Source organism: Talpa europaea (assembly GCF_964194135.1).
Source record: "Talpa europaea genome assembly, chromosome: 14".
NCBI lineage: Eukaryota > Metazoa > Chordata > Mammalia > Eulipotyphla > Talpidae > Talpa > Talpa europaea.
In genome coordinates this window covers 73,081,486-73,093,537 of record NC_140082.1, presented here as the reverse complement: position 1 = coordinate 73,093,537, position 12,052 = coordinate 73,081,486, and the positions used below count along the sequence as shown (strand labels likewise).

At 46.7% G+C, this 12,052-nt stretch overlaps 1 protein-coding gene across 1 annotated transcript; it reads left to right on the top strand.

Annotated features, from left to right (window-relative positions):
• The first annotated feature begins 1,495 nt into the window (after positions 1-1,495).
• LOC311184395 (glycine cleavage system H protein, mitochondrial) lies at positions 1,496-2,462 on the top strand. The gene has a single exon (XM_084254357.1). The coding sequence runs from the start codon at positions 1,696-1,698 to the stop codon at positions 2,215-2,217; it is 522 nt and encodes a 173-aa protein (XP_084110483.1). The 5' UTR covers positions 1,496-1,695; the 3' UTR covers positions 2,218-2,462.
• The last annotated feature ends 9,590 nt before the right edge of the window (positions 2,463-12,052 follow it).

The window sequence follows — 12,052 nt, the reverse complement described above, 5'->3', positions numbered from 1 at the left end:
AGAGATGACCACACTGATCGGCACTGGACCAGAGCATTTCTGGAGGCAAAGAAAAATAACCACTGGAGCTCTCTCCAACCCCAGTGCTCTTACAGGTCCCGATATTTCCAAGCCTACCCTCTGGGGGCCTCGGGGTCTGTATAAGATTGATAGGGTGAGAAGAATGAGAGACTAAGTTCTTAAAGAAGCTGGTGACCCAATTCATTTAAAAAGTCGGACCCCAGGGCCTCCCTGGTAGCACAGGAGTCAAAGACAGCACTATCAAGCTATCACCAGCCACTGTAACACTAGTTCAGTTCCCTGGCCGGCCTGGGAGCTGACCCACATGGTGCAGCAGACCTCTCCTGTCTCGCCCGCTGCTCCCCTCAGCAGTGTGTTTCAGTCAGTCTGCCTGTTCTGTTCCCCACTCTGTCTCTGGTGAATCCTCTCACGCCCCACACCTCTGGCCTACACTCTAGCTCTTGTACGTATTAATAAATAAATCTTAAAAAAATAAAATAAAAATAACTAAAAAGCCAGACCTTCTTTCCCAGCTTTCTAACTGTGCTGTGTTCTGCCCAGTCCTCTCCAGGATCCTCAGCTGGGAGGCTCAACTCACTTTTTTTGCTGTCAGAGCTGAAAGTCCAATCTGGCTCCTCCTGAAACAGGAGTGGACTTGATTAAGGAATTTATTTAAAGAGCAGCCAATAGCATTGATTCGAACAACAAAAATCCTTACCCACTAGTATAACCCATAAACCCAGGCAGCTTGCAAAGCACCCAGAGCTATGACCTGAAAAAGAAACATGCCACCCATATCAAAGATCTAACATCAAAGAGATCAACCAACCATCTGCTGAGCCTTCTGTAAGACCAGGCTTGCACGCTCAGCTGCAGTATGCTTTAAACATCGTTTTCCACACACAGACCTCAACACTTGTGCTGGTCACTGTTATCACTGCATCCAGAGGTGTGTTCATCTGAGTACAGAGGTGGGGGGTTAAAGATAAAAAGTTCCTGTCAAGAATATTCTATCTTGCAAAATTATCATTCAGATATAAAGGTGAAGTAATAGTCTTCCCAAGCAAATATAAGCTGGTGGAGTTTATCACAACCAGATCTGCCCTAGAAGAAATGTTGAAAGGAGTTCTACAAGAGAAGAAAAAAAATGATGCACAAAATCTTGAATAAAGTGACAATAGGAATACAGAACCAGAAGCATAAGTGAGAATAATAAGAAGCAACAAAACACTAAAAGGGAGGAAGAAAAGATTAAAGCCTATATAGTTAAATGATGAGTTAACACAAGCTCGTAAAGGATATTTTTAGACATAGAAAGTTTGCGATAACCCTATGGTAACCACAAAGCAAAAATCTAAAATAGAGACAGATGTAGGAAGAAATGAAGACAACGAGAGAGCTGCCAGGGAAGACCATCCAAATGAAAAAGCAGAGAGGAACAAATTGGAAAAGAAATGACAGAAAGACGAAGCAATAAAAAAAACAAAAGGTTGAATGACAGTAAACACTCTCATATGTCAATAAGCACCCCCAATCTGAATGGCCTGAGGTCACCAATTAAAAGACACAGATGGAAAAATTACAGCAACAGGTATCAGCTGCATATACTTTGCTTATAAAAAAAAAAAAACATGGCCCCGCTCCCGCCGCCCGGGGTGTCCGCGGTGTCGCGCCGCCACCCCGCCACCTGCGAACATGGCGCTGCGAGCGGCGCTGAGCGTGCGGGCCGCGGCCTGCAGCCTTCGCGCCTCCTGGACGCCCGCCGCGCCGTGCTGGCCGCGGCCCTGGGGGCTGCGCGCGGGCGCCGTCCGGACGCTGCGCACCGGCGCCGCTCAGCTCTCGGTGCGTAAATTCACAGACAAACATGAATGGATAACAACAGAAAATGGTATTGGAACAGTGGGAATCAGCAATTTTGCACAGGAAGCTTTGGGAGATGTTGTTTACTGTAGTCTGCCTGAAGTTGGGACAAAATTGAACAAACAAGAGGAGTTTGGTGCTTTGGAAAGTGTGAAAGCTGCTAGTGAACTCTATTCTCCTCTGTCCGGAGAAGTAACTGAAATTAATGAAGCTCTTGCAGAAAATCCAGGACTTGTGAATAAATCATGTTATGAAGATGGTTGGCTGATCAAGATGACACTAAGTAACCCTTCAGAACTAGATGAACTAATGAGTGAAGAAGCATATGAGAAATACGTAAGATCTATTGAGGAGTGAAAATGGAACCCCCTAAATAAACTAGTATAAACCAACTTAATCTAGCATAGTTGTCTTAAATTAGTGGATAGATGATTTAAAATAGCAACTTTTAGTAATACCACTGGAAAAATAAACTACTTGCAACAATGATACTGGAAAAAAAAAAAAAAACATTTAAAACATGAGGACGAACACAAACTTAAAATGAAAGGCAGGAGCAAGTCACCTATAACACAGCCAAAAACACAGAAAGAAAAATAGGAATCGCCATCCTCATATCTGATCAATTAGACTTTCAGCAAAAAAAAGGTACTCAGGGAGATGATCAGTCTTCACACTAAGTCATGTATTTGCTTCTTAAATATTGCTGATTTGATGGCTACTTCCATTGCTTACTTAGCCATCACTCTGATCACTACTAGGGATAATTATTTTTCATAGGCTTTGTGTTATTATTTATTTATACATGTCCCTTTGCCTGTTTTTCTATTGAGGCTTTTTAAAGGTCAATTGTCTGTTTTCTTGCTCTCTAATGATAGTGAGTATATTGCCCATCAGTTGTTTGAAAGTAAACTTGGTGGTGGGGTGCCACTGCCTCCGTCTTGGGTATAGGCTGGGTGTCCAGCCTCTCTTCAATTGAACCTGCTCAGGACACCAATATCTTTCATCAAATGGGGCATGAAGGGTAGTAGGAGAACTGATGCAGAGTGGACACTTAAATTAATAAAAATGCCTCTAGTTCAAGTACAGAACCAACTCATCCACTAGACCTTTCTTTCCAGGTCATCAGCTATGCGTGGCCACCCTCTGCCTCTCATGGCTGCCTTGGGACCTAACTAAAATCTTCTTTGTAAGGCCTTACAGGGCTCCTGGTCAGGGCCAACCCCTTGGCAAGACACAGGTCTTTTCCCATCCGCTCCCGGCCTTTCTTCTCCCCTCGGTCAGCAGGTATCCTAAGTGCCAGCAACACTGTTCCACTTCCAGTCCCAGAATGGGAAAAAGCTTCTACCTTGGTATATTTTCCTTCTCAGCTTCCAGGGCTCACTCCAAGCATTGCAGCTTCCAGAAGCTTCCCTCCTGCATTAGGAAGGCAGGAAGAGTGGAAGAGGGAGGTGCTGTTCCTCACCTCTGCAGATCCGGCCCTGAGGAAGAGTGATCTGCAAACAACTAGTCCTTTCACACGTGAGGGTGCTGGGGGTGCTGGGGGCGTAGAGGTCTTATTTGGGTCATTATTGCTGTCTGCATTGAAATTAAAGTGAAAAGCCTCTTCAAAACCTCACACTGAGCCAGCAGAGAACCCTCTTGGAAAACAAAAATCATTCCTTCAGGGTAATGATGGAAGAAAATTCTCAGTCGGCAAGGGAAATGCACCTATGAAGTAAGCGGGTTTATTTTCTAATTGCGCCCTCTTTCTAGGGTTTCAGCAGCCAGCAGGTGTGAATGTCAAGGGGAGCGCACCATCTGCTCGTGTGATTAGATCTGGACATGATTTGTCACCTACATTTTTCAGGCATAGGATCCGGCACATGCCCGGTGGGGATCTCAGGCGGGAGCAGCATCTGCTGTGCTCTCATTTCTCCGCCTTGCGTGACTGTGGCTCTACCTGGAGGCGCAGCCCTGGCTGCCCGCCCGCTGCCAGGTGGGGACACCGCTGTTGCCCCGAGGCTGTATCCCGGGGGCACCCTGGGTCCCGCCTGCCAGCTCTGCGTGGTGCGCAGATTCTTGGCTCATGGCTGGCGCAGCTCATTGCTCTGTGCCGAGTGCTGAGACGGGCATCAAGGGACGCCCCATGAAGCGAAGCAGAGTGAGGGTCCCTTCCCGCTCCACCCCCTCCAATCTGCTCCTTTTTCCACCCTAGGTCATCAGTCCCCTCCAGGGCTTCTTTCTGCCAAGATCGGAAGTAAGCAAATGTCCTACTTCCAGGAGCCAGGAGGTCAAAACCTGGAGACCTAGAAAGAGGAGAGCACGCGGTGCCAGCCACGCGCCCGGCCCTGCCCTGGCGGTGTTTCTGGGCGCTGAGCACCGAGGTCCTTCCGCGAGGAAGTCATCTGGGACTTAATTAAACTGCAGACACAACTATGGAAAGCTGTCTGGAGGCAGGGCGGGCGGACCTCCGGAGCTACCATATGACCCGGCAAGTCCACTCCTAGGGATCTACCCAAAGGACACAAAAACATTGATTCAAAAGACCACCTGTACCCCTGTGTTTATTGCAGCACTATTTACAATAGGTAAAACCTGGAAACAACCCAAATGCCCAGAAATAGATGACTGGATCAGGGAGAGGTGGTACATATACACGATGGAATATTACTCAGCAATCAAAAAAGATAAACTCATGCCATTTGCAGCAACGTGGATGGAGCTAGAAGGAATTATGCTCAGTGAAATAAGACAGAATCGGATGGTTTCGCTTATGGCAGGAATATAGGGGAACCGAATAAGACATCAGTGTAAAAAAATAATAACAGTAAACTGCAGATGCAGGTGTCTTCCACTAGATTTCAAGCTGATTGGAACCCAGGGATTGCATTTTCACAAGAACCCCATGGGACTCGGATGCAGATGGCTCAGGACCATACATGGCAGACCCTGCCCTCACTAGGTTGACCAGACAGAACTGGGTTGCAGAGGGCAGGCTCAGGCTGTGGTCACAGAGCACCTGGCAGGTTGAGATAAAGTGGAACTGCAGACCACCCATCTACTGAATTAGAATCTGCATTTTAATAGGATCCCCAGGTGATAGCAGATACCAGAAAGTTTGAGCTGCCCTAATCCAACTACTGTGAAAGAGAAAAGGGGAAAAGGCCAAGAGGAGTCTACAAAATTCATTAGGAAACACAAGTGACCCAGGCAAAGTTGGAGGTGTTTGAAGGCACAAGGTCAAGGCTTTCTTTCTTGGGTGTGAATTGCAGCCAAGGGGAGACAGGGCTCTCTGTCAGCCAAGGTGATGCATCACCTAATTCCCATGGGTGGGGACTCCCTGAGACCAGGCACCCGTCTCAAGCAGGAGTACACTCAAGGCCAGGGTCTGTGGCTCAGAAATGGGTGATCATCTCCAGTAGTGCCAAAAAGGGAAGTGCTTTTCATTCCAAACTCATTTATTTGCGATTGAACACGGATGTCTGCCAGCGTCCCTTTATATGATAAAGGTCTAAGTTTGGCCCAGATCCGCCCCCGAAACCCACCATCAATCCAAGGGTCTGTCAGAGTATAAGCCAGCCACAGAATGTCTATGAACCCCTTCTCTCTGATTCCTGGATTCACGCAGGCTGTGTGTGCCCCCGCTCAAGGCAAGCATGAGCCTCTTCTGCTGTTTCCACCAGAAATTCCCCCACCCTGAGCATTTAATGAGTTTAGTCCACATTATTGAAAATTTAGAGATTATAAAGAGGGTTCATCCTTTCACTGACTGCTTCCCTATACTTCTCCATAGTCACCCCCATTTCTTCACACAAGATCAAGTACTTCTGATCTTTTATCACTTTTGAAATCACCTTCTATGCTTTGGGATTTCACTCCAGGGGGCCAGCCACCTGGGCTACAGGAAGAGAGCTTTTTTTTTTTAAGATTTATTTATTTTTATACAAGAGCTGGGGTATAGGCCAGAGGAGTGGGAGGGTAAAAGGATTCACCAGAGACAGAGTGGGGAATAGATCAGGCAGACGACAGAAATACACTGCTGAGGGGAGCAGTGTGCGCGACAAGAGAGGTCTGCTCACCATGTGGGAGTCCCTCCAGCCAGCTGGGATCGAACCCGCACTGCAGAGGCTGCAGACTGCTTTACAGCACTGCGCTCAACCTGCTGTGCCACCAGAGAGGCCCCAGGAAGAGCTTTTTATAAATAATACCTCCACTTGCAGTGACAGGATGGCCAGTTCTTGTTAAGTTGCTGTAGGGGGAACTAAAACTGATCCCCCATTTGTTTCTCAGACTAAAATGAAGATTTGCTAACCAAGTCTAATTCCCTCTCTCCACCTCCCACCCCCTACCTTAAACAGAGAAAAGTGCAGTTGCAGGCTCCAGTGGGGTCCAGATAAGGGTATGTCCATGTGGCCTCAAGGGCAGGTTTCAAGGTGGCCAGATGCACCTCTGACTCCTGGACCTTTCTGGACTCTCTCTGTTGGTGACCTGGGGCCATTTTATGGATAAAGTTGTGGCGTCACATCCAAAATACACCAGATTAGGACCTGTGTGCTGGGGAGGGGGTCTAAGAATATGCTCTGCCCTCTGTCATCTATTACAGAAGAGACCTGTAGGTGAGCCCGAGCCTGCCCTAGCCTTCCCACCCAGGTGTGCATGGGCCCAGGTGTGCCCAGGTGTGCATGGGCCCAGGTGTGCCCAGGTGTGCCCAGGTTTGCCCAGGTGTGCATGGGCCCAGGTGTGCCCAGGTGTGCATGGGCCCAGGTGTGCCCAGGTGTGCATGGGCACTCTCCTGGCAGGTATGAGGCCAGGGATGGGCCAGATAATTCAAGACAGGCGTCTGATGGCTGCTAAGGACGCTGGGTCATGGAGAGCCTGTGCTTCTGCCGCACCTTCCTGGCATGAACTTGGTTAGAGGATGGGCAGGCAGGGCCTTCTGAACCAGGGAAATGGCTTCTCCTCTGGAAAGGGACTGGGAGGGGGAGGGAATAGGGGCGTGCTGTGCGTGTGACACAGAGATCCTTCTCAAGACTCACAGTATCAGTGACCTTCCCTATTACCCTCCTGTCCCAAATTTGAAAGAATTCTCCCTGCAGCCCAAAAAGCTCTTTCCTCTCCTTAGTCTATGGTAAAAAAAAAAAAAAAAAAGTGGGTTAGGAAAGTGTTCCTCCAAATGACCATTCATAGATAATTTTTTTTTAAGTTACTGATCCTTAGGTCATATTTAATATTCATTATGTAGATCTTTCAACATCTTTCTAGATTTTTATTTATTTATTTATTTTTATTTTATACATTTAGCTCTTCATTTCTTAGCTTTTTGATCCTCCCTAAAGTCAAGCTCTTGCCAGTTGAAATCCTTAGTTGTCAAGACATTATCTCTGCTATTTTTTCACAAACCTATTCTAGTTAGAACCCAGGTGAAGGATTTTGTCTCTGAACTTGGCCTTTATCGCTGGGAAACACAGTCATGGCTAGAAAGGAACACCAAGAATAAAAACAACCGGAATCATTTCAAAATATTGTCCTACTACATCGATGAGTGTCTGAAAATGCCTCAGGGGAGAAGCCAAAAAAACTAAAGAATCACTGGAAACCAAGCTCTTCTGGAGCCACTAAGTCTAGGGAAACACACACACACACACACACACACACATTGCCCGCCCCATCCAGACTTGGTGTTGAGACTTCTTGCTGTCAGTGTTTTATTCCTCACTGCTAACTGACTTGAGGCACTGCACTCCGGATTGTCCCAGCACTTGGTCTCCTTAAGACAGCTCACAGGAGACACTTCCCTCTGACCTCACTTTCTTGAATAACTACACCTGAGCAATTGGCTTCTTTTTCTCACAAATCCCTGTTGTAGGATGCACCAGGGATTTGTTTTACTGGGGTGTAATAACACTTACAGACATGGAACTATCTGCCAGTTAGGAAAAATTTATTTACACTCACAGATCAGGGTCCACGTCCAGGGTCAGTCTGTGAATCTTCAGGGTCAGCATCAGGGACTGGGAAACTGTGACCACAGGCTTTTATTGTGGTTTATGCAGGAGAGAAAATATCCAACAAGTACCTAATGGTAACCCTGCTGTGCCAGTATCTGCAGGATGGAAAAGCATCAGCTCCTCCCCTGTTATCATCCACCTGTCCCTGCCCTCAGACATCAGTCCCCAGGAAGCCAGAATGTGCATGTTTCTGCTTGAGAGCCCAGGCTTAGAGGAAATGCTCAAGACATTGCTCTTGGTAAACCAAAGCTAGGCAGAGTGACTGCACCCTTTTTTTTTATTTTATATGGAAGCCAAAGTGTTTTTTTTCTCTCTGACTGGAAAATGATTCACGCACACATCAATAATGGGGTGGCTGAGTTCCCACACCATGAGTCATCTGTTTACATTTTAATCATTTCTCTCCTCATTACAATATCACTTCAGGCCCTTGGAAGACACAATCAAAATCAGCAGTGCTCCTGAGAGGACATTTTTTTCACCTACTCAGATCGAGAGATTCACAAGGCCAGATGGAAAAGTGGGTTGACCACAAATTACAGATTATTCCACATAAAAGAATCTAAGAAACGGGCCTCCCCGGTGGCGCAGCACCTGAGCTCTGGGTTGCAAAGCTGCCTGCAGCCTCTGCAGTGCTGGTTTGATCCCTGGCCACCAGTGAGGGTCCCACATGGCGCAGCAGACCTCTCCTGCCACCCGCTGCTCCCCTCAGCAGTGTATTTCTCCATCAGTCTGCCTGTTCTGGTCCCGCTCTGGCTCTGGTGAATTCTCTCATCCTCCCACTGGATTATACCATCATGTTAGTTAAATAAGATAGGAGAAGTTAAAAAAAAAAAAAAGAATCTAAGAAACAAAATCATGCCAAGCTGGCTTCATTCTATTTCTTTCAGCTTTTTTCTTATTCCATGAACATCATCTGAGACTCATGAATCATTAGATCTATTGTTTTTAATGAAGCAGAAAAATGTCTGAAATATTTTTCTTCGTACTTCCTTTCTACACTGTGATCTCTCATCATTAAAGAGATCCAGCTTTGTCGCTTCAGGAGTTGAATTTAGCAAGCAGGTAAGGTCAGATTTGATTTCTAAACAAGGATCTCAAAACCCACACCAGAGCACAGTATCAAAAGGTTAAGGCTTTTGTTGGCAAGCATGAATGGGAATAAAAAGCATATTGGAGTCTTATAAGGATTCAGAACAAAAAAAAAAAGAGAGAAAAAAATTTGTGGACACGCTTACACATGCACACACACATGTGTTTGCACACACATGGGCTCAGAAGAGCTCTCAGTTAGCCAGTTTCCCCACCACAACAAGAGTAGAGAAAAGCTTTCTGGGTCAGTGACTTGTGTCTGTTTTGCCAAGAAGACCCAACTTTGACCGTAGTCCCTGCCCATCTTACTCTGTAGCCTTTGAGAAGTCCCTTGCCTTTTCTATTCTATTGAATAGTTCTTGAGCATCTAATTGTCCCTTCCAAAGCAGAGACCATCTGGGCTTTGGATCACACAGTAGAACACTAAGAGGCTTCTGAGCTCACTCTGAGGGGAAGCTGGTGGGGATTCTGCCCTCCCTCTCTGTCAAGTGGTCCATGTGTCCCCACTGGATTTGGGGGCACACTCAGAGAGGAGCTCACGCTGTGTGTGAAGGCTGTTTCTCACAGCAACTTATTGGGGTAAGACTATCATCGTGTCTATGCTCTGGATGGGAAGACTAAGTCTAAGAGGAAGATTAGGAAAGGGATCCAACATCGCACAGCAAGCACATGGCAGAACTGGGCCTGAAATTCAAAGTTGGCTTTATACAAAGCACATATACTTAGCTATTATATTTATTCCCAAACAAATGGTAATTGGCACCCCCACATCTGTACTAAGAACTGGGTCAATGTTTTTGGATAATGAATTTAGAAATATTTAGTTATATATACTATAGCAAATATATACAACTACGAAGGACGGGGCCTCCCTGGTGGCACAGCTGTTAAAGACAGTCCTATCAGGCTGCAGATAGCCCATTTCAGCATGAGTTCGATTCCCCAGCCAGCCAGGGAGGTGACCCAAATGGTGCAGCAGGCCTCTCCTGTCTCTCCCGCTGCTCCCCTCAGCAGTGTATTTTTTTTTTCAATAGAGGCATGTTTTACTTGTTTGTTTGTTTGTTTATACAAGCACTGGGTACAGTCAGAAGCGTGGGAGGGTGAGAGAATTCACCAGAGGCAGAGCAGGGAGCAGAGCAGGCAGAAGGACCGAAGTACACTGCTGAGGGGAGCAGCGGGCGGCAGGAGAGGTCTGCGCACCATGTGGGACCCTCCTCCGGTGGCCGGGGAGCAGCCGGGGATCGAACCGGCGCCGCAGAGGCAGTGGGCAGCTTCGCAACCCAGCACTCAACCGCTGCACCACCGGGGAGGGCCCCCCTCTGCAGTGTATTTCAGTGGATCTACCTGTTCTGCTCCCCACTCTGTCTCTGGTGGGTCCTCTTGCCCCCTACATCTCTGGCCTGTACCCCAGCTCTTGTATGCATAAATAAATAAATTTTTTTTAAAAAACTCTGAAGGAGCTATATTAGAGATTTGGTAGCAAGTCAAAAAAAAGTAGGTGAAAATAGTGGGGAAGGAGACATTGTTATAATATACTACATATTATATTAATATATATGAAATCTGTAAATACTAGACATTATAGTCCACACTTATTTATGAGACCCAGGCCTCAGGGAGGGACTGGACTGAGAGCTGGAAGGGTGTTGGCGGTGTTCCCTGTGGCTTGCCTCTCTCCCCTTCAAATGTGCATTTCATTCTTCCTTCCTGGAGGGTGGATTTCTCTGTTCATCAAGCTCACCTTAGAGAGTGAGTACTAGTGAAAGCCTAGATTGTTACTTGTCCTTCTGACCAACCAGCTACAGACTGGAGTTTGATTAATTTTGCTACTGTGGCTCATAGAACTCAGGTAACCCATTTGTTTGCTAGATGACCAGTGTATTTCAACATATATTATCCAGGCAGAGTCAGATGGAAGAGTTGCATGGGGCCAGGTATGGGGAAGGATGCACAGCCTCTGTGCCCTCTCCCCAATTCTTTGCATGTTCAAGAAGTGCTCTGAACACTCTTCTTGGGAGTCTGATGGAGGCTCATTACATAGGCAAGTTTGATAAACTCATTGGCCATTGGTGACTGATGCAAACTCCAGTCCCTCTCCTTTCCCAGAATATCAGGGTTGAGACTGCAAGTTCCAACCCTCTAATCCTTCGGTTGGTTTCCCTGGCAACCAGCCCCCATTCTTAGGTGTTTTCCAAAAGTCTCTTCATTCACATAACAAAAGACACTTTCATCTCTCTCCACAGTTAGGAAATTCCAAGGGTTTGGGAGCTGTGTACCAGGAGCAAGGGATGAAGTTCAAACATGTATGAGAAATATATTTGGGTCATCTGAATGGCCAATTATTGATATTTTGCTTAATAATCACAACATCATAGAAGACTTCTGTCCCACAGTCTAAGCCCTGTCTTCCTGGCTTCTACTGCCCAAATTTCTCTCCTTACCCATCCAGCAAGGGTCTCCAAGAAGTGTTTTTTTTGTTGTTGTTGTTGTTTATTTGTTTGCTTTAAAGATTTATTTATTTATACATACAAGAACGGGGGTACAGGCCAAAGGTGTAGGGGGTGAGAGGATCCACAAGACACAGAGTGGGGAACAGAGCAGGCAGATTGAATGAAATACACTGCTGCGGGGAGCAGCGGCGAGGCAGGAGCATTCTGCTGCGCCATGTGGGTAGCTCCCTGGCCGGCCAGGCAATCAAACTCATGCTGCAGAGGCTGTGGACAGCTCCATAGGTTGTGTCTTAACCCCTTGTGCCACCAAGGAGGCCCCTCCAAGAAGTGTTGAAGCCTATAGAAGGCTCTCCTCTCAGTCCTGCTTAACAAAAGATGCTCAAGGGAAGCAAATTAATCATCCTTAGTGACAAGTTTTTCCTGCCAGCGTGAAACTCAAGATTAGACTCCAGTTACCCACACTAACTGATAATGTGTAAATAAAGCAAATCCACCTTAACTTTGCCATTCCAAAAGAAGGTGGCTGAAAGGTTCGGCGTGGTAAAGACAAGGAGAGCCAGGCTACATTTCTCAAAGGGAGGGAAAGTTTATTGCGCCCCGGGCGGACCTCACAGACCCAAGGTGGGGGTCAGTGAAGCCGCGCACGTTGTTAGGTTGTTA